Genomic DNA, 25,027 nt, shown 5'->3' on the forward strand with positions numbered 1-25,027 from the left:
GAACACTTTGGAACACAACAACACCACGCGGGGCAAAGCGTGGAAGAGGGAGCGAGCGAGCGGAAAACGATTTAAAAGCTCCCTGTTTTGTACAAGAAAAAAGGGCGGCACCATTAAATGGTCTTCTCCAATGAGGCGCAAAATGGCATTGGAATCCATTACAAGGCAATCCTTTCAACCGAAGCGTGTGATGTCGGTTGAATGTCGGCTAATGCTGCTGCTGCTGCTGCTGCTACACAACTAACAGTCGACAACAAGAGCAACGACGAAAAACCGTGCAGCTACACAAACGCTTCATCATCACATGCATCAGTGACGGTGCAACGCTCACCATCAATTGGCTACCGTGGTGTGTGTTTTTGTATGTGTAGTGGTTCAGAACAAAATGGATTATCGTCACTCACAATCGTTGCTATTGTGCGGCTTTTATCCCCGAACAAAGCACCGATTTGCGGTCCCGCCCCCCTCCCCGATTCCACTGCAGCCCAGCCAGGGAAATCGATTTTTCAAACACTGCTCACACCCCTTAGCGAGTGAGTGAGTGACAGGACAATATGCGATGCATCAGCGTTCTGATGTTAATTGATGTTATTAAACCGAATTATTGTTGAAATGGCCAAAAACTAACCGACCGCCTTTCTGTTTGTTTGACACGCTGTGCCCCGCATTAGCATACCCGGTGGGCGGTGGTGGCATGCAGCGAAGCATATTTAATTTCCATTTCCGCTTCAAATCTGCCGGCTTATCTCATTAATCGCGGGCTATCCCGGGCGGTGGGATTTGGTATTTTTTGCCCTTCCGGTTTTGCATTTGCTAATTTCATCCGCAAAATTGTGTCACGAGAACGGTGTGCATGCCGCTTCCCCCTTCTCCGGGCATTTGGATAATTGGACAGCTGACGGATCATCTGGCTTCGTGGCTTACCTTGTCCTTCATTGGGAGTTGTTGCATCGGTCATGTTTGGTGACTCTTTCTTCGGGGTGTTGCTGATGGTTCTGCTGTTCGTCCACTTGCTGTCCACCTTTCTGCTGAACCTGCACTGTTGTGTTGGTATTTGGTTTGACTTCTCTCGAGGTTCTCGGGATGCTCTGGATCTACTCTACGGAACGGATCTCAGAGCCCGAGCGAGAAAGAAAACACCGTAGCGAAGGGGATGTTGGATGATTTAGCGATCATACTACTCCGCATCTCCGGCTACCGGCACAAAGATGAACGAGATGCTTAACTGTTGCACTACAAACGCCTGTACACAAGCATCGAAGCACCGTTACCGCTGTGTTGCTTCATTGCCACTAAGAGGGGATGGTTTTTTTTTCTTTTTTTTTTTTTTGATAGGGAGGAATACGCTAGACCCTCCAACGACTTATAGACGATAATTACATACGTGGAGATAGTGGTAGCAGTAGTAGTAGTAGTAGCAGTAGCTATAGTAGTATTAGTGTTGTGTTCTTACTAGGTAGCGATTAATAAATATTTAGTGAAACAAGAGCTACACAAGAGTTACACTGCCGAGAGACTCGACTCGACCTTGACTCGGCTTGACTTGTGGCGCACAATTTGTACAGCCGCCGAATGGCTTATGCTCTCACATTTAGCCCACCTCACTGGCCATTTGCTCAATTTACAATAACTGCACCACGGGTCGTGGTGCTACAAGGGGTTTACACTAGGGGTTGAAGGGTAGTTAGTTTACACATTTACAAACACGCACACACACGCACTATGACACTTTTCGTTGTTGTTTTTTTCTTCTTCTTTCTTTCTCCTTTGCTTCGCTATCGCGAATGTAATCCAAATCCGCTATAAGTCACAAGCACAACAATGGACACAATAAGCACGATTGCACTTTTAAGCTGATTTCACATCCTGGAGGCGTCTCACAATGAGCTTCACAATGGAATGGAGAAGCGAGAGAAAGAGAATGAAATGGAATGAACCAATTATTGCAGATACGGCCATTAGTGCCGCGGGTGCACACTCGCGTTCAACATCTTGTTTCACTTGCTGCTATGCACTGGCCAGGATCATCCCAAGACCACTCGAGGAGCAATTTCAGCAAACCGGAAACGCCATCATCCCCAGATCACGGCCAGATGCCGATCAAGGGGCTGGATGATGATGATGGTGATGATGATAATGATGGTGCAACCGGAGCACCGGAAGTGAATGGAACTATTTCAAGAAAGAGCACACCTCACACACACACACACACACACGCGCGCGCACACACACACACACACACAAACACAAAGCACACTTTGCCACAGAACCGGTTTGCAAGGTTTTTGATTTCTTTTCACGTTCTCCGGGCTTCGTCTGCTTCCAGGAAGAACGTCGTCGACGACGAGGATGACGACGACGACGACGATGAGCGCATTGTGTGTAGTCTTGGGATTAAATTTGTTTCACTGATTTATCGTCGCTTCTGCCTCATGACTTGGCGTCGTCGTCACCGGAGTCGTCGTCGGGAGCAGCAAAAGGTTGCGAATGGGGGAGGGTTTCCGGAGCGTTAAATTTAAAACACTTCTGTTCCCTATCTTATCGCCACATCGCTTGAAGCACACACACACATACACACGGTCACACACACTTGGGCACTTGCGTTGTTACCATCGGCGCCTCCATCGTCTTAAGTGACTCGAGCTAATAGCAGCGCAACGGTGGTTGGATGACAAACTGCTCCGTTAGGTAGCGAGGCAAGCTCACATTTTCGAGGCATCCGTGTGTGTATGTGTATGTGTCCGCACTCACACCACACTTTTCCATCGGTTAAGGATTTGGATTCACTTTAATGGGCAGCCCAATCCTGCCCAAAAAGGATTGGAGTTTGGAGTTCACCAATGTGTTTGTTTTTGAAGCTTAGTTCTAATTCAACAGCAACCGTTCGTTGATGACATTCGAAGGCAAAGTGACGGCTTAATGGCATCGTGTTGGCTCTGAAATTAGAGAAGACATTGAAAATGTTAGTAAAAGTCAGTTAAAGATTTCTTTTGAAAGATTACAAGATAGGAAAGTATCAGAATTTATAGAGCACATCAGATGTACCACATTCCCGATAGAAAATTCCACTTGATAAGACCACAAAATATCAGCAACATTTGCAAAATATGTTAAAAGGTGGTGGAAAATATTGAGATTGCCATATCTAAAACAATCCTATCGCAAATTATATTCACAAAATTATTAAAACCTCGGAAATTAATGAGGAATAAACTCGAGTAATCGACAGGAGATACGTTAATCCCACGATAGTGTCAACTACAACGCATCATTTAATTAACTTCCCTTAATCCCGCAAATGAATTGAAATTGCAAATGGATTTCACACAAATCGCGTTGCAACATTCCGGTTTTCGACTAATATACATTTCACACAGAAATGATCGCGATAGAGATAGAGACATAGATAGAGAGAGCGAGAGAGTTCCACTATAATCGCTAGGATTTCTAGCGACACACACAAAGGCTACCGATAAACAATGGAATTCATACGAATCTTCGAATGCCTCGGAATGGTTGGAACATGATTGAAATTACACATGCCCTCCGGATGGTGGTGGTGGTTGTGGTACTGCACATGATACCGACACCGTTCTCGCAACACCCAACTAACCGCGTTAAGGGAGTGGATGGCAGAATGTTAGGCCATGCTTCTATGAATCCCACAGGGCACATGTTAACGCCCCTCCTCCCCCCTTGCCACTCTCTCTTCTGTCCTCGCAGGTGAGCATCGTTGTAAACCTTGGGGCTCATACAATTATGAGAACATTTATCGGAACATTGTCACATTTTAAGCGCCCGAGGATAGTGTGCCCGTGTGTGTGTGTGTGTGCTCACCCGGATACAGCAACACACAGTGACAGTGCCAAGCCACTCAGCGTGACCTAGTAACCGGCTCCGTTCCTGGCCCCCGGTTTACTGCTTGTCAGGCATTTTCCCGTATTTTTCCCGCCATTTTCTCTGGACGGCCCGGGATGGCGAAAGATGCAAAGATGCTGCTTAGCAGCTTCACCTTCTTCCTCCCCCAGCGGTGGACATGATGTACCGACGGAAGCGGAAGTACGGGCACGGCATCTTGGCTTCTGCTTGGAATGGTGTGGTCCCGCGTAGCCGAGGTTCGTCGTTTCCGGGCTCTTCGGGCGGGCGTCCAGAAGCGGAAGCACCGTCATCCCGTGGTGTAGATTAAATTTTAAAGCTTCCACCCGCGTTGGCCCCGGGTATCAGCTATCTGCGTTCCCTGCTGTGCTCTCGAGCCCCACCTTTCGTGCAATCCCACTGGCCGCCGCCACCGGTCTTGCTGAACACTAATGCTTCTCCAGCACACCAAAACCTCCCAGGGACTGGTGTGCGCGGGCAACAGTTTATGGAAAATCAAATATGCAGACGCAGGACGCAATATGGTGCGGGGTTTTTCGAGAGAAAGAGAGAGGCGGTGCGCAGCTTAGCGATCGAGGAGCGGCAGCGTTTGCTTGTACGGTTGGCCGGTGGCTGCTCGGCTAGATGATGCCCACATTTACGAGCGCCTTTCCGGCGTGCGCGCTGCTGCATTTGTGGTGGGGTGAGAATAACGTTCCGACGCCAGGTTCGCATGTTAGTTAGCGGGGATTTGCGGATAGGAAATGCCTTTGATAAGAGTGTATCTCGTGTAGTGAAATTGATGTCCTCAAAGGGAGGGAGGGGGAAGAGTTGCTTCTGGATAGTGGTCCTCTGGTCTTACTCAATTTTAAGATTGTAACCTTATTTAATTTTTTGTTAAATAATTTTGAACATTTTTCACAAAATAATCTCTCCTCTCCTCACCTCTTAAAAATTTAACTAACATTTTTGGCTCAGTGCCACCTTGAAGCCATAGTCTTAAAATCAGTGTTTCCATTGCTCCATCCACTGTAGCATTAAAACAAACTGAACCAATCCACTTGAACCTTTGAGTACTTAATTTGCATTTCTATTACAGTATAGTACTGTCAAGTTTTTTTTTATAAAAACTGTACGAAAGAATATTACTCAAAGCTTTATTTTCCAGTTAAACTCGTAGACAAATTTTTCCGCGAAAGTCTGATGATTTCTATACGCTACAAAACATCAAAAGTGAACCTTTTAGGAGGTGAATCAATCATAATCCCCTCTTCATTCTAATTTTCTAATGTTTGATAAACATTTTCGTAGAACTGGTCAACTGTATGCCCCGACAATTTTACCTCGTCACTCTCGAAAGCTTTAAAAGTGAAGTACTACATGCAACATGCCCCAGCATTTGCCGGTTGAAAATGAAAAGGACCTGGCGTCTCCATCGACAAGACACGCGTGGTCCACACTGCAACTGCTGCTGCAATAAACTTCCCGGAATGTTTCCAATTCGATTATAAACTAGTGGTAGAGAGAAAGGGAAAGAGAGAAAGAATATTGAACTGTCTATTGCTGGTTCTGTGTTTCCCTTGCACTGCCTGATTCCAGACCAACTGGAACAGCTCTCTTCATTCGACTCGGTACACGTCAGTGTCAAGGAGCAACACCGTCCCGGGAGGGTGCTGTCCTAGGTTTTTTTTTGCACCCAGGACAGGACGATGCACCTGCTGCTACTGCAGCCGGATGCGGTGATAAAACTGCAGTACCCGGGGAATCCTCCTCACCGTAGGTCGTAGCCGGCAATCATTGTTGGAAAAGTTAATTTCCCAATCGACGATGGCGATGTGGCGATGCAGCAACAGCTGCAGCTCGTTAGTGGCCAGAGGGTTAATAGGCACCCATAAACCGAGGCAAATGACTATTCATTCCCCTCGGGTACGACGACGTTGTGCCACGGTGCTGACCGTTGTAATCATCATCATTCCGGTTCGCTTATCGCGTTCTCGTGAATTCTTGCATCCCATTTCAACACCGCACACTAGCACAATGTAATGAGAGAGCTTCGGCGGAGAAACCAGATAAAACAGAATACTACCAATAAGAGCGCTGCACTACAATGATAATCCATTGAGTGAAAAGCGGATAAGAGATATTGAAACAGACGAAATGTCGATTCCGATTCAACAGGACCACAACGGTGAAGGTGACAACAAACACAATAAAGGCAAATCAATTGAACAGCAAGACACAACTACCAGCAGGCGCTCCTGTTCGATTAGGAGCACGACATTCGCAGCAGTAACCGCACCGGTTTCCGGAGGTCCCAAACGAACCATGCGCAGCACCGTTTCGATCGATTAAGACCTTCTGCAGTAACCCGCGCGCCGCTGACCACCGCATCACCAGCGAGCCACCACCACCAGGACCCTTCATATCGCTGATGGTGATGGACCTTCGTGGCTTCGGGTCTGCCACTACCACCACGAACACGAGCACTCGGACGGAGCCACGGACCCGATCACAAAGCACAGAGAGCATAGCACACGACGCACGCAAGAACTTGTGGCATGCAAACGTGCGCCTGTCTATGTGTGTGTGTGTGTCCGAGACGGATCGAAGTCAGGCAGGCAACGGAACAACGGAAAACAAATGATTGTCAAGCCAACGTGACGTTTGTGCGGTCCGAGAGCCACACACACACACACACACACACGCGCGCACACAGGATGGAGTGTTCGCGAGTCTGAGAACTCAACAGGCAGTCCTTTGTCGTGGCGAAAACGGGTGACCCCAAAGACGCGCACACACAAACACACATATATATTGAGGCGCGCGTGTGAGGTCCTTTGCCCTTTTTGGCTTTTGGCTTTTTCTTCTGCTGTTGCCATTTCCGTTGATTATTCATTTTTGTATATTATCACGCACTCAGTCGCTCTCTCACGCGCTCTCTCACTCTCTGTCGTGCAAAAGAGAGAATATGGTAAAAGGTTGATGATTCATTCGCTGCGGCATCGGCCTCACAGGGGGTCACAGTGTATCGGTATCGGTTTCCACACACCAGAACGCTCGTGACGCGCGCACTTTGTAAAATTGATTTTACCTTTAGCGCTGCGTCGGCCAAGGAATGCTTTGCGAGCAGTGGTAGTAAGCAGCATTAACGGCCTGACCTCCATCTTGAGACGCGTGTTTTTTTTTTGGAGGAGGAAACCAAAAGAAATCGGAATAGAAATGCTTATAACTGATTTTGACCATTCGTCTTAGTCTGCTATATAGCAAGTATTGATCGTACTGCTGAGGTCGAGTGAATGAAAAGAGAGAAAACCAGAGAGAAAGAAAGAGAAAGAAAGAGAGAGAGGGAGAGAGAGAGAGAGAGAGAGAGAGAGAGGGAGAGGTCGAAGCTGCTCTACGATACTTTGCTCTGTTCAATTTCAATAAACAATAATAATTATAAATTGAGTTCCGGTGGGATTTCAAACGAGCATACAAGCAACCCGACCATTATGGTAACACTCAATGGGGTAGATGTAATATGAAGGTCCGATTATGCCCCATACTCTACGCCAGCTTTCTGGTGCTTGTTTAACGAAAAAAGGGAAAAAGGACTCCGGCAAAAGCATAGGGCCAAGAGATTAGCAATTTTGTTTCGAGCAAAATCCAGCTGTCCAGGGAATAGAGTTAGGACCAAAAGGATCGACCTAGGGTCCTATTATTGGATTTAATTTATCTTAGCCAAATTAATTAAAATATTATAATGGTCCTGGTTACTAATAGGTGACAAAAAAGTTCGAAATTTCCGAGAACATACCATGTACCTTAGGGTCAAGAGAAGTGGAGAACTAGGGTGCTAGTAACCAACCGGTCATACTTTAGTGTGAGGAAACTAACTCACTTTAAAAATGTGTCGAGAACTCAATAGGAAATTTATAGAATTTGTAAATACATACGCCTTGAGGATAGTGTATAGCCCGGTCGAGTTCCAGAAGTTAACTCTAAGAAAGATTTCACCAAAAATTGATATGGCGCGACGGTATGGACATTGAATCAAGAATTGTTGAACTACCGATTTCAATGACAACGTCGACGCTTGCTCGCAAGTAGTGGAAGGATCGAGAGCACTCATCGGCTGTTATAGCGCCCAATAAGTAAGTAAATAATGAACCAACGGCACTTGATACAGAAACATCCGAGTGTTCGCATTACATTCTTCCGAAGAAATGGTGTAGAATTCTCCTTCTTTCCCGAATCCCTTGTCAAGATCTTCTATCTCCTTCCCTAGTACGTCTTGCGTTACTTGAATAATCGTCAACAAAGGGCGTACATGTTCACCACACTGCTCGAATGTCTGCTCGTAAATACACTGCATACAAGCGTCGCAGTTTTGCGTCCAAAAAAAAAACACGAATTCTTACCGGAAACCCTTCCAATATTCCCCGATAACCATACGCTGTGTGCGGGATGCAGGAAACTCCATTTTTAACTGCTTCATTGTCACCATTAGCTCCTTAACCTCGGTCACGCGAGACAACGGCAGCAAACGATAACCGAGGGGGTGGGCACGCGCTGGATGGTTTAATTTTTTAAGCCCTGCCCTTTAACCCCTCCAAATACACAACCCAACGGAGAGGTTTGTGGGAGCGAGGTAATCCAATTTCATTCACCCCCTGGACCCCTTCCTCCCGGCGGGATCCCGACCACCCCCTGAACGGTTAAAGTAATTTTCTTTAATTTTCCCCCTAAATTATCGACTTTATTGCAATTATTTGCTGTTGTTGTGTTGTCGGATCGGTCCCTTTCTTGGGTTCATCGGGAGCATGGGGCCTGTGGTGTGTGTGTGTGTGTGTGTGTAGCGTCGTAACAGCTTGTACCACACGCCGCCGTTTTACATTGTGTGTGTGTGTGCCACGCCACTTACGCCACTTATCCAGTCAGCTCCGTTTGGTTCCTGTTTTCCTTTTCGTTTTTAAAGAAGATTCAACCTATCGCGAATGGTTCCCTGGAGTGAACTTTCAAGCGCTTGCTCTGCTTCACGCGAGTTCTAATTTTGAATCTTTCCGAACCAGGTGCGTTGCAGGTACGATGCTCTTCCAACGCACCCGCGAAATCCCCCATACGCATCGTTTAGGAAATGGAATTTAGTGTCTTGTGGCTAAAACGTACACACACACACACGCGCGCGTGCACACACCATACATGCATGCCCACAGTTATACACATGCTGGTACTTTCCTCGCTGGCCGTAAAAAATGGAGCGAAGACCACCAATTCCCGGGAGATAATAAACTTTGTTCCTGGAAGTCGCACTTGGACCTTCCCCCCGGTAAACGCACATTGCACTTAGCGCGTCCGGGCGAGCGCACCATACGCGCACGCCAACACGTGGTCGTTGCGTGGCACATTCGCGGTGGTGGTGGTTTATGCAAAAATCCTGCTTTTCCTGCACTCAAACCCCTCCTTCCACTGCTTCTCCTCCCCCGGGGGGAGCAGTAAAAAAATCTCATTTTCATCATCTCGAGCATGGGAGGGGTGGAGCAAGTGTGTAGCGGAACTGAGGCTTTACACTCTCGGAATCTCAATTTCGGCACCGGTGCTTCGGTGGATGATGATAAGCTTTTCGTCGCCCGTTCGAGTTCGACGAGTGAGGGTTGATTGCTGCTCGTGACGCGAATTGTTTCCGGTGAAGCTTCTGGGCGTAAAATCAGTTATCGGCCCCTCGAGGGACATCACTTTGGCCGGCGAATACCTTCCCCGTTTTCAACACGGCTACTCCGCGCTACGCACTTGAAGCGCAAGTCGAAAAATGAGGACACAAACACAGGAAACGAATTTTTCCGGTTTAAAGTCCGCAATCCGTTTAAAGGTATCGTGGTAGTTGATCCTCAAATTAATGCTACTACCAGCGCAATCAACACCACCAGTCACATAATCACATCGTTCCGTCGCACAAAACACACCTCGAAAACAAGACTCCCGTTATTGGCAATTCGGCTTCAAAGTTGTTACATAGTTGGTGTGCTGTGCGCGCTCATTATTACCTTCGCTTCCAGCCGGCCCACATTCCGGACGTCCTTATCGTCGTCCCAGGATCAACCGAAAGGTGCTGATGAGGCGCAACGAAAGCAGTAACCGTCTACAAGACCCAAGAAAAACACCTTCGAGCTGGGCTAACGTCGCTGGTGGAAAGGTGTAGTAGCAATCATAAATAAACGTCTTACTTTCATGCTCCACGAGTTTGAAGGCCTTTCTTAGGCATTGAACCGTGGCGTGAAATCAGTGCTCGATGTAGTAGCTGCAATGGTGCCACCTAAATGGCACGTAAACGGACTCCTGCTGGTCTCGAGGCGCACACCGAGCCGAAAAACTGAAAATTCCCTGAAACACCAGATTCGCCCAGAAAACCAAAAGCCAATGGCGGAAGCACACGGATTAGGGTGATTGACTCGCGGACGTTTTTTTGTTTTTTTGAGGCCGAGCATCGAGCGCACTTCAAGTGGACTTAACAGCGCCAGTCCAGCCCAGTGGGAGTTAAAGTGGAGGCAGACATTTAGTGGAAAATGTTACTGTACTCCCGACCCCTGACCAGCGAAGGGCGCAACAGAATGATGAAAGCCGGCTCGGCTTGACGCTACCTGTGCTATGGTAGCCGGAACCGGAAATATCCAACCAGGTCCTACCGGTTGCGCTCCGAACCAGCGACCAGAACCCAAGTAAGTTTAAGATCGTAAAACACAAACAGAACAGGCGAAACGAGAAGCGAAGCGAGGGCGAATTGCGAGAACCATTCCCTGGAGTCCAGTGTGAGGAACCACCCACCACCCCATTCTTGGGCGAACACGTGTGATGGATCCCTGGGCATCCGCTATGGTGCCGTGTACGGTGCCATCAGGCCTTTTGATTGGCTTACCAAACCCCGAGACGCGGAGACCAAGACCGAGACCGAAGGGGCCCCCAGGCCTATTGCCACCTAGCGCACCTAACCCAGTCCCGGGGGAAGCATAAACTGATTCGGCCGCGCGATGCTCACCAGGGAGAGGGGACTTTACACTTCTTAAGGTTTCAACTCTAAAACAAATTTCCACCACACGCCCACACACGCGGTAGAAAGGAATATTTGCAGGTTCCGGACAGCTCCAGATCCAGGCTGCCTGGTGAACCGATTCAGTCTTGTTAAGGTCCCGTGCTGAAGCTTTGGCTTAGGCGAATCCTCTTTAGCTTCGGTGAAATATTTGTTTTTGAATGCCAGTTGGCGTGTGGGGCACGTGTGCAATAAGTTGGCCATAAAGCTAGCCCCCACCAACATCGGGGGCCATCGACCATCGTTTCCAATTAGGGATTGATTCAGCAAAAGGTAGGAGGTCTATATTGATTTTCGCCCTTTTTTTCTCATCCTATAACAGTGAAAACTGCGTCACAAAAAGGCTAAAGTAATGATTCTCTTTCGGTTAAAGTGTTTTTTCCCATTTCCTGCTCAAACCGAATAGGGGAAAGACCCCATTAGACCTGACAGCATGGTTAGCAACAGCACATTATGCAAGCTTCCAACTTGTACGAGTGTGCGTGTCTGTGTGAGTGTGTCTCATCGACTTCCCCGTTTGATAAACTTTCTAAGCAACTCATTCTTTCGTTCTTCCTCCTTTTTTTTGCTATCCGCCAGCTCGAGGATCACGGACACTAATCGTGTATGCAAAAGCACGGGTAAATTTGAACAACAAATTCAACCATCAAGATGCGACACTCCAAACTACGCGGAAGAAACCGCGGAAACCTTCGGAAAACAATTTAATCATACTTTCGCTGCCGGAACACTCCAGCCGGTGGCCGAGATGGTGCAATCATGAACGAACAAGATGCGATCGATCATTTGTGTCTTTATTGTGAACTGTGAGAGGGTGGACCCCCCAAAATGGAATCTCGCGATTGGTGTGGCCAGATGATGAAAAGTTTTCGCATTTCGCGCATACAATACTCGCCCCCAGTACCATTGTGTTGTCTTTTAGATCGAAATCCGTCCGTTATCGCTGTTGCTGCTGCTCCTGCTGCTGCTCCTGCTGCTGCTGCTGCTGCTGCGGGAGTGTTGAAGTTATATCCTGAATGTTTTAGAATCGTCGGTCCGAATTCTCATTTTGTAGGCAAGTTTACGAGCAGCCGCTTTTTAACGACAGTTTAGGTCCCCTGCGACACCAGGTGTTGGGGCGACCTGGAAGATGGATTTCAGATTGTAGATCCGCCCGCAGTCGGACAAAACGGTTTTCCATTATTTTCCTCCCCAAACACCGGCGTAGCACACCAGGTGTGAGGTGGCCACGTCGAAGTAGATCGGCTTAATGTTAACGAATTATTTTCCAATCCCAGGAGGCCACGTCGCGAGGATGTGAATGCAATCCTGTGCGCAAAAAGTTACAGCTTGACAATTAGTGAATGACAGCATCCGCAAAACTGATCTTCACGAAATAAGAATTTCATCAGTCGCGTGGGCGGCACAAAAAGTGGGAGAGGTAGAGAGAAGAATTTGACATTCCCAAAGGGAGCGTGGGATTTGACTAGAGTACTAGAGAAAAATCGGCTCATCGAAAAATCATTTTCCACACCATCATCTTCATCGTCATTCGGTTCGTGGAAAAGCGGCATTTCGCGGCCTTCACTTCGGTTGGAACGTTAAGTCGCAAATTCCGGCCGCCAGTGGCCATCGAGACCGAGGGGGGCCTGCTTTGCATAGCTCAGATTTAATGAGTGGTTAATGAAGTTTGTCTGTTAATTTGAAATTAATTCCATTAGATGCTTCAAATTGCCCCGTCGGCCGCCGTGGCCGTGGTCGAGGCAGAGCAGTGCTGCGAGTGCTATTTTCGGGATACTGTGAGCTCAAGCTGGCAAAAGGTCCACAAGGCTGACATTGACGGGAATTTGCGTTCAAATTTTCCGACCATTAGAGGTAGACCATTTGAGGTGTGACGCTCAATCTTTCCTGGAATCCTAAAGGACCGCATAGGTCAATCTACATAGACGGCAACATTAGCTAAACGGAAAGGTGATCTTCTGGTAACGAAGGTTTAAAGGGACACGAAGGACACGAAGGCTAGTCAATAACATAAATTCATAAAGTGTCCCCTAGACTTCCTCTTGGTACCCTTTTTCGCTCTCTATATTGCGTGTGGGTTCAATTGGATAACTTGGGTGAGGACGGAATGTGTTTGCGCAACATTAGATCTATCTCCATCCTAACCGCGGAAGGTCTTGTTCCGGTTCCCATCTCCGGAAAGATCCTAAACGCAGGATACCGCAGGGGCTTCCGGACGCAGCTCGTACTCGTGAGACATAATCGTCGAGCAGCGGGCTGACAGAGGCGCTTTATCTGTTGATTGTTTTTAAGTATTCATAAAGCTTGTAGCGTGGATGAAAACAAAAAAAAACAAATAGCCCTAACTTTCTGCCGGTATTGCAGACGGTGCGATTGGCTGTTCCATTGATAACTGAACTGGAAAACAGTGGCTCAATCTAGGGTTTTGACTAGGATGACAGCATTTATACCGGTGCTACTCCTAATGATTTTACTCAATTTGAGGGGAATGGACAACGACCGGAACTGCGACTACTACCGTCTGCAGGTGATCCAACGAAAATTACTCCAAAAGGATTTTGGATCCTAAATGCTTCGTCGGTTACTACTTTTTATAGCAAGAATCATGCCTTTTAAAGCTCTTTTACTGCTGTTAAAGCCACTCTTTCTAAACACACATACACATAGTGCCCCGTGGGCACCCCGAGTCGATGCCTGACCGGCTATTCTGGAAGCAACGAACTTTGATAGCTCCGGCGCACTAGCGCTATAGTGGTTGCGGCATTCCATACTGCCCAAGCAAAAGGGTTACAGCCACCGACAACGCCAACGCCAAACGGCCCGGGAGGCTCACCGCTGCCGTAACACATTTTATGTTCATGTTTAAGGAGTTTAATTAACCATTGCCATTGGCAGTGGCAAACTTGCGTGCCGGAGCGTGGGTCCGGTCTAATGTGTGCCCTGAATGGTGACCATGAGGTTACCGGGAAACTTTTCTCCATCTCGGCGCCGACGCAACCGAGTTCAAGTACAGGGCCAGAAAGTTGTTGCTGGCAAATAGTGATTATCCAGTGGGTAGGAGGCATATCCTAGGGGTATCGCCTGGAACCCGAGGACGGATTTAACCCCGGAGAGCGAGGGGAAACTCACCCCCAAAAAACCGTTTGCAGGACGCAGGCCACTGCAACAGGCTTTTATGGCGCAACCGCACCTCGGAAACCCGACCCTCCTTTTATCTGTTAAAACTGCACTAAACCGTTCCGGAGATTTTTTTTCCAAGTTTTCGTACGCACGTCAACGCACGGCGTGGCTTTCGAACGATGGCAGATAATCATGCCGATACTAAGGAGCGAGCTGCTGAAATACGGCAGTAAAACCTTTTTTTTGGGGAAAGAAATTTGAGACACAAGACGATTGATGATATGAACCGTAGTCTTGGGCAACTTTTGGATCTTAATCTCCGGTGCGAGTCACTTCAGTTGGAGCGCCGTGACACTGGTGAAGTCGTTAAAGAAGGTGGAACTCAAATATCAAACAAATACTAGACTGGACTAAACGAAGTTATCACTAAAGTTTGTAATTGGAGGATTTAATCTGCTTAATCATATTTGGTTTCTTGGTAGTCCACCTAAGTTCTTACGGGGAAATTCAACCTGCAGTAGTTAATACCTACTAAGAGACCCGGACAAGCATTGAAACATTAGAAGGATCCAAATCTTTGTCAAAAGTTTGTTATCCTATACTACCAGGTATCTGGCCAACCTGACATATTCCCGGGGTTTCATACCAACCGGATAATGGCTAATTGCTTCTTGTAAAGCTTTCTCTGCCGTTTCTGAAGCAGAGAGATAATTGGTTCCATAAGTCATACAAATCCCTGTCGTATCAATCCAGTATTAACCGAACTCAAGCTACACGCAGCCTAGTAGGTCATGTTAATCCAATGTCATGTCAAACGGTCAAGGCAGACAGGCAGGCTAATCCCACGCATGATATTTGATTGTACCAGCCTACGCCATTACACTGATCGAGTTGCTTATCGCAGGCATTGTTGCGTTGTGTTGGCTGCGTGGTCTACGAAAGCGAGCAGAAACAGACCAATCTTCAGTCATAGCAAAACTCCGCTGGTGGTGGTGGTGGTGGTGCTTCTGCAACAGATTAGCAAGGGGAAGGGGACCATAATCGTCCTGCTTCCAACGAAATGGAGACCGTAGTTGCTGTTTTGCGGTGTGCGACATCGTGAAGGATCATTAATATTTGGTCAGAGGAATGGGGAGGGAGAGCTTCCTTGCTCCTTGCCTACACCATGGTCAGTGCGCACTAGTTTTTATCTGTAATTATGCATCAGCCTTACTTACCCTCATTAGCTGCCATGTAGCCGCCGTCTAGTGTGGTTGCCTTCACCGTGACGCGAGTGATTGTCCCTAGCGCCAACGCCATGATTACTTTTCCTCGTGATGCTGCAGAGTTCGCGCGCGCACGTTACGCTGCGGATGCGGCCATCTTTATCCTGGCATGACAGCATGCCGACAGATGCTCTCTCCAGCAACAATTGTGTCATCACAACAAGCACACACACACACACACACACAAACACACATTGGCGCAGACGGTAAGGAAATGATGTGTACTCTTCTTCTTTTGTTGTTAATACGGCCACACTAAACGCGTGATGCTGGGCAGACCAGCACGTCGAATGAATACTTGTTCCCCATCACAAAGACAAAGAGAGAGAGAGAGAGAGAGAGAGAGAGAGAGAGAGAGAGAGAGAGAGAGAGAGAGAGAGAGACCACGCCGTGTCTTTTCTCTCCCAGAAAAGGGATGTTCGCTGTAAAAAGAGCTTATCGGTCCAACTTTTTTCCCTCTCCCTTCCCGCAAAAAGGACACTCACTTAATCCGTTTGCCGCCTTGCGGCGCGAGATGATTTATCCGGATTTTTCGTTTCTTCACGAAACCGCATGCTCCGTGGTTTGGCACCACCGTACGCGGTTACCACCTCCACCGATTCACCAAACCGACAACACCACCACCACTGTAGGCTCCTTTGATGAAAGCGGCACGCCACTGCCTGCCTAGCGGTTTTTGCTAGATGGTCTAGCTGACGAGGGCGCTATGATGGATAGCGAGGCGGGTGCTTTGGAAGGAATTCAATTCACCTCACCGCAACCACCGCGGCGCGCGTGGCTGTGTGTTAAGCGGTTTGCGGCGACTGCTCCAAAGAGATAGAGAGAGGAATGGGGGACGGGGGGAAGGTGAAAGCACACCAACAACTCACACTGCTCGCTGCTCGCTCGCTCACTCGCTCACTGGCATACACACCGGACACCACCTAACACGAATGGAGGGGCCACCAAGGCCTATTGCTTCTGCACGTCGCCTCCGCCCCCTCTTCACCATGGGGAGGGGGGTCGAGTGTGTGTGTGTGTGTTTGTCGCCTAGTAATTGCTCATCACAAATATGCCACTCTTCACACACTGTCCACTAAACGCACATACAAACACACACACGAGCACACACGCACGCACGCGAGTATGCACACACACTGGCTGCAGGTACTGGGCTGTAAAGAGCGTTGGATTAGATTATTATCGTCAGGATCGCGTCCTGATGACACACAGACGCGCACTGGGATACTTTCTGAACACGTAACACCTACTCCAATGGTCTCTTCGATCGGTGGCGGTGCCAGCAAACCAATCTTCTCCTTTTGGTCTCGCGCTAGCCTACTTGACTTCAAACAGAACTCGTGGCAGGAAACGGCTCATTTGGAGTGCTCCGACCCAGCCTGCTGCACTACCAACGACAATCGGTGGACCTCTCCTGTTGTGGTTAGCCTGCTGCACGTGTTGCTTGAACCAAATGGTCAAATGGTAGTGGTCGCGAGTGTCCAACAAAGCGATAGGCAAATGAGGAAGCACAGACGACAACGACGACAATGACGCCGACGACCGTCAAGGACCATCGCTTCACATAAGGGCTAGTCGAAAAGCTAAACAAACAGCAGGAGGAACAGCAACGATGGTGACACCCCCACCTCAGGGGACAGCTTGTATGCATGCTCGAGCCCTGTACAACGGCTGGCAATCACTTCCTGCGCCATCCATGCGTGCGACGCGACCATTGCCTTGCCATCGCGCGAAAGGTACGTGTCCTTCCGTCCGTTCGTTCGTCCGACGCGAGTGGCTGTGGTGTGAAAGCGCACCCTTCTTCTTTCTCCACTCTTGCGCGTGCCACCACGAACCACTTGGAACCGCTAACGACCGCCCCGAGAAGCGAATGTTCACACCGTCCTGTGTGCCTGTGCTGGAGTAGTCGAGTCTCCACTCCTTTGTATGCCCTGTACTGGGCCCTTGATTTTGCTTCAGGATAACAAAGCTCGGCAAGTGGTAGTGTGTGAGCGCGACCAGTGACCATAACCTCACTAACGCGCGCTTTATTGGAGCACAGTGCAAGGGGGGCACACACACGGGAAGAGATGTGTTTTTAGGGGTGGCATCATTCGTCACGAAATTTATTATATTCTAAAGTTTTTTTTTCGGCAGTTACACTGTACTGCAATCTTCTGGATTGGACACACAAAACTGGATGGAACACCAAGGGACCTCTGGAAGAAGGACACTGTGACCCCTTTTCGATCCGTGTAGCGCATGGTCCAACAGTATTGGACAGAAGAAATCAAATAAAAAAGTAAAGAAGGACGTAACAGAGCACCGCAGGAACCAGTAACGCACGCAATCGAACCAACGTACCGAACGCGTGCCAGTAACATTTTGCGCAAGCCCTCGAGGAGGTCGTTTGGCGAGGGGATACGTTTGCCTCGCCGAGGCTGGCATTCGGTTAGCATTCTTCGTTTTGATTGTCGCCTTGTTTTGTCCGTTCGCGTTTCGATTGGGTCCGATACATTCCACTCCATGGTCGAGAATCACAAGAGCCATTTCTCTTCACTGCTCTATTCAGGATCAAAGGGTCACTAACGATACAAAAGTCCAGCATAATCCAAGCTCCATTCATAGTCAGCACAAACACACACGCACACACTGACACCATTCAGAAAACGGGATCACTGAGGGACCTGTTTACCCACTCATCCGCATCCTGAAGGATCTTCTCCGAGGTATCGGATCGTTGAGAGACCCACACGAACCACAAATTGGATACCAGCTCCCACAGGACGAAACACACACACACATAAATGCATGCACACCTGGAGGAAGTTATCCCATTCCTATCACCGCGTCCCAGGCCCCCTCTACCCCACTCTCAAGCGTAGCTAATTTCCACTTTTCCACGAAAACCATCGGTGGATGGTTTAAGACCCACCGAGAGGTGGGGAAGGGGATGGTGTTGGGTCGTCTCTCGCTAGCTTGCTCGCTCACTCCTTCCTAAACCCACGGCCTATGGTTTTCTCAGGTGAAAGGTGGGTAAGCTGGTGCTCGGGTTCTGCACCCGAGCTACGGCAACGACGTCTTACCAACCCGCGTGAAATCTCTCCGGCTACTGGCAGGCGAGCCACCGGTGCGCCGAGTCCGGAGCCCGCAGGATACGCTCGGATCGTCCGAACCGAGGAGATGGTTTTTTTTTGTCGGGCTATGGTCGGCAGGTTGACGTAATTGTTTTGGATCGTCTGCGGGCGCCCGACCCGACCGAGCACGGGGAGCGAAAGCTCACCACCGTGAAGACCAAAATCCGCGCGCCCGACGATGGCCGAACGAGGCGCGAGCGACGGCAGCTCGAGGAGACCCAGCAGCAACAGCAAGGACCAACACAAGTCAGCGTTCAGCGTGCAACAGCCTCGATGTCCGATCGATGATGACGCATGTTGGAGCGAGATGAACGGTGTTACGCGCACGTCCCTCGTTTGTGTGCGCGCATGGCGCCATCGCTGGTTGGTTGTGGTGGTGCTACTGTCGAGAGCTTTCGTTTTTCCTCTTTTACCAGCTTTTCCTTAAACGTCATCAACCGTCGCCAGCGCTATCAAAGGAGGCGCTTGGTGAAAGTTATTTCCGCCCCGGGAGCTTACATTGTGCACGTTCCAGTGACGTTCCATGGCGTTTTTAAAGACTAACGAAGGAATGGAAATACTACAAATATATGAAATTAGTTTAAAACATCGCTTACGAGCGCTTTATTCCCTGTTATTTACTGCCCCAACCAACCAACTCGTTGGTTTGTGTCACAAAACAAAAGCAAGCCAAGCCCGGTAGAACTAATTGGGACAAGAAATCGTGGAAAACCTATAACAAACGTAAACAATAGTAACAACGAGCTCTACGCAACTCAACACTCTTCAACGTAGAGGCAACAACGTAAAAACCGCCACACGATTTCAATCAAGCATAAACTATACATTTCGCTTACAAACTAATGGGACCCGCATATAGTTAAGTGCGCTCTGGTTAATGCTCGCCGGCAGCTTCTGCCAACGATTTTTGCGTGCCATTTTCGTTAAGCCACTGATGAACTCCACACTCTTCTTCGTTTGATTTGGTGCGTAAGGACAAAATGATTAACGTTTTGTTTGCCTATTCTTTGATTCACAGCTTCAGGCCATCGTTTTAGAAACAACCATCTCAACTAGCTCAGCCGACCTTGCAGTATTGGTTCTGTTTTGCACAGGTTCATCATGGTGCGTATCTGGCCGGTCGTATCGAGACCGTAAGCATCGAAACCACTACGATCCATGATGCAAATGCTGCAAAGTGAATTAGAAACGATTATATGTAGGTGGTATAATTCAAAGAATGATGGCTATGGTGACTAGCTTACCGTCCTCCAGAGATGGAATGCAGGAATTTCCAGTAGCTTGGCCGCAGGTTCTTGGGTTCGATAGTGGCAGCATGGAAGAGCAGAGCCGTACTGGCGGAGTATAGTAGCACGGTGAACCCGGGTACTTTTGGAAGATATCCTTGGTCAATTCCCCAGTTGTAAGTTATCTAGAGAGACCAATGAGACATGAAATCGATGCTGCGCTTCATTTCCTATGAATTTCTGCCTACCTGCAACGTTTTCCACATGATGTATAAGGCAATGGTGTTGTCAGCGTAAAAGCCGAATGCAAGACTAGCTAACAATCCGCTCGGGAAGGCAAACAATGGACTATCACTGTCAGTAAAATGACGCAGCAAACAGGAAGACATCTGGAAAGAAGTGAACGAATTAATATCCCGGCGATCAGACAATGTAATGACGAGTGTTTTACCTTATAGATCGAGGTGAACCCTCCGAGGAACAGCCCTAATCGTGCAATTTCCTTATTGAGGAACGTCTTTCGAATCAAGGCTGGACGGGCGATGAATTTGCGTAGCTGTAGCACTAGCTTCATGACCACCTGGATGCCAAGACCCATCGAAAACATACGCACACCACTAGAGAGCGTATCATAGAGGCAGCTATGGCGATGCCGGCAGAGCTTATGCTTTCCGAGAGCCTTTAGACGGCCCGTTAGCTGTAGGTACGCACGCAGCACAGCCTGGATGAAAGGATACGAGGAGCCTGGCTTTCTGGTTGCCGGCGCCGTTGTTGACCGTTCCGTTCGAGTGCTTTCGGCATCGGTTACCGCCGCTTGCTGCGTGCCGACATCACCCTTCATCACCTCGCTGTCACCAATCGCGAATCGTACCACATCAAACATCGAATCCCGATAATCCTTCTGACGGTTACGCCGATAGCAGTACATCAGCACCGAGGTAGACAGACCAAATATGGCAATTTCGCCGTGCGGAATTGATCGCACAACACCACGTGATTGCAGGATGTTCCACAGCGTCTCGGTGGCCACGTTCGAGACGTATAGCGCTAGCAGTCCTCTCCGAGAGGACCGTTCGACCATAATCGAAACAAAGGCGGCAAAAAAGGCCGGCAGGTACGAGACAGTGTAGAAGTTAAACGAACCAAGCATCCGGCGCACCAAGCACGTGATCATCATGTAACTGTAGGCATTTGTGGTGAGGAATGCCGTCGATTGTAGCCAGCCGCGGATCGTTTTCTTCAACTCTGCCAGCGTCGGTATACGGCCGCGCATTACCAAGGATAGCTAGAATCAGTGTTCGATTAGTTTATGCCAAAGTACAGTATCTATAGCTGTCGTTTGCTTACCGCATAAACTGCTGCATAAATTCGCAAACAGTACTGCACACCGACGATCATCAGTTCTGCCGTCGCCACCGTACAAGATGTTGTCCATGGATGTGCGTACTCGATACAGGTGACTGGCACCGAAGTCATCTTGCTGAGGACTTGCATTATGGACAGCAGCTGTTGATCTGCTGATGGTATGGCTACTACTGGTACGCAGATAGGAAGAACGCAGCTTAACCGGTTAGTTAGTAAACCAGTTTTGTGTCTGTTCCTCTACCGTCTTAAGGTGTCCTCTGTAAAGAAATACGAACCATAATTAGAATTGACTCGTCCACCCTATCGCTTGGACATTCCCCACAAGTTGATTGCCGTTTCATACATTCAGTTGCGGCTTAAGCAATCGAAGCGATTATGGTTTATGTTGTGGAAACCTGTGAATCTCTAATGCACTATAGGACATGAGGTGATTTACTTTTTGATTTAATTAATTTGTAGCTTAGTTTTGGCCAATAACTAATCTTTGTTAAACCATTCTCAATTCCATACTCTAGCTACACTACTGATGATCACATGCTGATGCGTTTCGAGATTTCGGAATGCCCACTGTGCGATCACGCGTATGGGGTCCGAAGCGAACACTGCGCCACACCACTTAGTGGAAAGGGAAGCGATTAATCGCTCACATAATAAACCTACTCTGGTGCGCGTAAACCGCTATTGACGCAACCAAGCATCAACAGCAAAGACCTCATGCGACGCGCCGAAACCCCATCTCGTGCCTCGCTCCACTGCTTTGGTTCTTATCAGCATGGAGAGGCGAAAAAGCGTGATTGAAGCAGCAATGTGTTTATCAATCATCGTATCGCGTTGATATAAATAACGGATAGCATTTAGAAGGTTAACGCGGCGGTCTGTCTTGCGAGTTTAAAGTTCAAACCGTGGATAAGCGTGGCACATGGAGCAGGGTGGCACAGACACGCTATTAGCTATCCAAATGTATTCCTTTCTTCGTACCATCCGCACTCGCATTAATCGATTCCACTCGTCACTAGCGGGCCCAACTGGTTTGCCATTTCTAATTACCTTCTACGATAGGTACTTACCACACGATTGCTAGCGATTATGGAGCTGGAACGTGCTTCGAATGGCGATCCACAATGTAATCCACACCCTCGGACTTGGCTGATAATGGAAGCAGTGTGCTTAACGATTGGAGTTTCACTTCAAAGCCATCATCTGTTTTCGTCCCTTCACTTATCGCACACTTTCTTCCAGGCAACGCTTGCTTAGAAGGCTCGCCACTAACTGACCCGCGAGGCAGGCACACTTTGCGTAATCAGAAAAGACCCATCGATGCAACGGTGGGCGATAAGAAGGCCACCATCCGGCAGAAATTCGATTTCTGTTTCAATTTTTGGTGTACTTTTCGGATTTGGTTTCGGGTCTAGCGGCGGTGGCGGAGGATGGCCAACCTGGAAAGAAAACCAACGGTCACGAACGTAGGATCAATCGACTCCCCCTCAATTCCGCTATTCTTCAAAGAAGTTGTAGAGTAGGATTTTTGGAAAAGACACGTTTTTACGAAATGATTTCACCGTACCTTGCACAGTCCGCGGTTCGAAACAACATTTTTTTTATTGTTGTTATTTGTCAAACCGTCGTGGGTTAACCCTCGCTTGCCTATCGTTAACCCTTGTATACCAAGAACCACTTTAATGCACAATTAAAATATGTTTGGACTAATTCGTGAACTCGCTTCTATAAAAAGGATTCAGGAAATCATTTGTAGTTTCTCTGGCAAGACCTCAATGAGCTGCTTGAAATTAATTGATTCGTATTCAACCTATTATTCGGACTAATGATCGACAGATAACGCGTAATTAATGGGCTTCAATAGCGTGCTTTTCAAAACAATTCATCACAAACAATAGAATGCGAGTCCTGTAATGCATTATTAACATCCCTCACAGATGCTTATAAATACGAACAACCTCGTGATGTCCACTGATTTCGATTTCAGAAGCTCCAACATGGGGTATCAGTTCTCCGTGACGAAGGCTATTCAAAATGTGCTTTCCCAAACGAGCCTCCACGGAGTGTTTCATCTGGCCAACAAGCAGAGCACCTACTTCGAAAAGTATTCCTTCCTAGACAGATTGCATGGTGTTCAGGTTGAATTTACTCGTGGCCCCTTTCTGCTCCTCTAGGGTTTTGTGGTTGGTGATCATCTGTCTCTCGTTAACTGCCGGGTGCTACACCGTCGGCATGTTCTGGGTTCGGTATTGGACCAATCCGACGATGATCGCACTGGATCGGGATTATCATCTCTGGAACACGACGTTTCCCAGCCTCACCGTGTGTTTCCAAAAGCGCCTCAATGAACGGGCACGTGATGAGCTTGTCGCCAACATTGACCCTGCTCTCGCGAGTCGATATTCAGAGTTTCTGGAGACACTACTCGACAGCGACATCGAACACGTGGGAGCATTGGCCGAGTACGACGAGTTTGAAGGCGTTGATTTGAAGGAGCTGCTGAACGAGATCACCGATCGCCCCAGTGCCATCATTACGCTCGATGGTGATGTGCAAGGACTGTTGCTACGAACTATGACGGAGATGGGCATCTGCTACACGTTCAATTCGGCCATCGGAAGATACATGAGCGTGGATAAGTACGACGGTAACTCGGAGCTGTACCAGGTGAGCGTGTTCGATGGAGAATCTTCAGCTACCATCTCCAACTGCTCTTCGAATGCCAATGTAAGATCCTGCGGTAAATGTGAAAAGTTAGAAGTGCTGAAACTAATGCAATCTTACGTAGATCTATTTCCATAGCCCGTATGAAATACCGACTCCGAAGAAATCTCTGCAACTAGAACGAGGCTTCTTTACCTTCACCAAAATGGAATTCAAAGCTTTGGCCATTACCTCTGAGCCTAGCGTGCAATATTTGAGCATTAAGCAGCGAAAGTGTCGGTTTCCTCATGAATCAAATTTACGCTTCTTCCCAGACTACTACTCATACGATTTGTGTCTACTGGAGTGCAAATTTTATCTATTCCTGAAACATTGCGACTGCATTCCTTACTTCTACAACATACAAGGTGCGGCCAGTTCTCCATTTTCTAGTTTCTCGGTTGACGAACGCGTGATCTTCTTTCAGATCGAACCACCAAGTACTGCAAACTAACTCAACTCGGTTGTATCGAGCTATACCAAAGGTAGGATCGTCGTATCATTTGCGCTTCATTCATCTGATCTTTTGCTTCCCGCTGGTATTGTAGCTACATTTCCTTCTTAACGGCGGACGAGCTAAGAGAAATCTTCGGTGCCTGTAAATGCGTGAAAAATTGTGACGATGTTACCTTCACGCTGCAGCAATTCGAATCCACGTTTTGGTTTAACGATCCCGTCATTAAGTGGAGCACCCGCATTCCAAAGATCCGCTACAGTCGAAGAATCATCTACGATTTTATCGATGCGCTAGGTAAGACGAGTTTACGGCGCATCAGGTTCGTTGCTGATCGAGATTTGTGTTACATTTCAGTTTCTACCGGAAGCATTTTGGAGTTTTTCTTCGGCTTCAGCATCATCACTCTCATAGAGCTCGGCTATTTCTCTCTGCGGAATTTGATACTATCCTTTGTCCAGCTTCCTCCAGTACAAAGTTTCTGTAGAAGAAGGAAACCAAAAGTGTCGATTTATGTTAAAAAGACGTCCAAAGGGAAGCAAACGGTAACAACAAAAGGTTTATCCTTCCCAAAATCAAAACCATAACGGTTGCATAACGGTTGTCATCCACGCGAGTCGATTCGGTTCATACGAATTGGCTTTCCGCAGCTAACACGCACACAAGCACACTAGCCTTCACCAACCCATGCGGAACACGTGTTCGTACACGATTTTTGTTTTGTATTTTGTTCCGGCCGTTTTTTCCGCGGTTTTTTGGCGTGCTCCGGAAGAAGTTATCGGTTTTTAATTAATTGATATCACTTGTGACACTCATCCCCTGCGCAAAATGTCTCTAACGGACTACGAAGCAGAGCTGGAGGC

General features: G+C 48.1%; 4 protein-coding genes across 6 annotated transcripts in view; 2 read left to right on the forward strand and 2 right to left on the reverse strand.

Annotated features, from left to right (window-relative positions):
• LOC125956673 (sodium channel protein 60E) overlaps positions 1-18,139 on the reverse strand; it is a 123,666-nt gene extending 105,527 nt beyond the window's left edge. Inside the window, exons 1-3 of the mRNA XM_049688755.1 lie at positions 18,102-18,139; positions 15,789-16,457; positions 925-1,887 (exon numbers count right to left, since the gene is read on the reverse strand). Coding sequence (XP_049544712.1) covers positions 925-958 — 34 coding nt within the window. The 5' untranslated portion in view covers positions 959-1,887; positions 15,789-16,457; positions 18,102-18,139. The remainder of the gene's footprint in view (positions 1-924; positions 1,888-15,788; positions 16,458-18,101) is intronic.
• An 861-nt stretch (positions 18,140-19,000) lies between these two features.
• LOC125953694 (transmembrane protein 135-like) lies at positions 19,001-22,615 on the reverse strand. 3 transcript variants are annotated; one of them, XM_049683408.1, is made up of 7 exons: positions 22,575-22,615; positions 22,078-22,446; positions 20,993-21,267; positions 20,097-20,930; positions 19,894-20,034; positions 19,664-19,830; positions 19,001-19,589 (listed from the first exon to the last, which is right to left on the reverse strand). In XM_049683408.1, the coding sequence occupies exons 3-7, from the start codon at positions 21,137-21,139 to the stop codon at positions 19,472-19,474; spliced, it is 1,407 nt and encodes a 468-aa protein (XP_049539365.1). In that variant the 5' UTR covers positions 21,140-21,267; positions 22,078-22,446; positions 22,575-22,615; the 3' UTR covers positions 19,001-19,471. The 3 variants fall into 3 exon arrangements, with proteins under 3 accessions (XP_049539365.1, XP_049539364.1, XP_049539366.1); XM_049683407.1 differs by lacking the exon at positions 22,575-22,615 and having other exon boundaries at positions 22,078-22,522; XM_049683409.1 differs by lacking the exons at positions 22,078-22,446; positions 22,575-22,615 and adding an exon at positions 21,354-21,402.
• A 389-nt stretch (positions 22,616-23,004) lies between these two features.
• On the forward strand, positions 23,005-24,651 carry LOC125955668 (uncharacterized). Its single transcript, XM_049686809.1, has 6 exons — positions 23,005-23,111; positions 23,182-23,747; positions 23,986-24,078; positions 24,138-24,195; positions 24,259-24,461; positions 24,626-24,651. The coding sequence occupies exons 1-6, from the start codon at positions 23,005-23,007 to the stop codon at positions 24,649-24,651; spliced, it is 1,053 nt and encodes a 350-aa protein (XP_049542766.1).
• Positions 24,652-24,992: 341 nt separating this feature from the next.
• Positions 24,993-25,027, forward strand: part of LOC125955669 (uncharacterized) — a 7,692-nt gene continuing 7,657 nt past the window's right edge. The window contains exon 1 of the mRNA XM_049686810.1: positions 24,993-25,027. This exon is cut by the window's right edge and continues 397 nt beyond it. Within this exon, the coding sequence (XP_049542767.1) occupies positions 24,993-25,027 (35 nt within the window).

This window comes from Anopheles darlingi, chromosome 3, assembly GCF_943734745.1.
Source record: "Anopheles darlingi chromosome 3, idAnoDarlMG_H_01, whole genome shotgun sequence".
NCBI classification, from domain to species: Eukaryota; Metazoa; Arthropoda; class Insecta; order Diptera; family Culicidae; genus Anopheles; species Anopheles darlingi.

Coding starts and splice junctions, on each gene's coding strand:
- LOC125955668 (XM_049686809.1), top strand. CDS start 23,005: ATGGGGTATCAGTTCTCCGTGACGAAGGCTATTCAAAATGTGCTTTCC. Junction 23,112..23,181: donor CAGAGCACCTACTTCGAAAA/GTATTCCTTCCT, acceptor CTGCTCCTCTAG/GGTTTTGTGGTTGGTGATCA. Junction 24,196..24,258: donor TGTATCGAGCTATACCAAAG/GTAGGATCGTCG, acceptor CTGGTATTGTAG/CTACATTTCCTTCTTAACGG.
- LOC125953694 (XM_049683408.1), bottom strand. CDS start 21,139: ATGCAAGTCCTCAGCAAGATGACTTCGGTGCCAGTCACCTGTATCGAG. Junction 20,931..20,992: donor TTTATGCAGCAGTTTATGCG/GTAAGCAAACGA, acceptor CACTGATTCTAG/CTATCCTTGGTAATGCGCGG. Junction 19,590..19,663: donor CATTCCATCTCTGGAGGACG/GTAAGCTAGTCA, acceptor TTCACTTTGCAG/CATTTGCATCATGGATCGTA.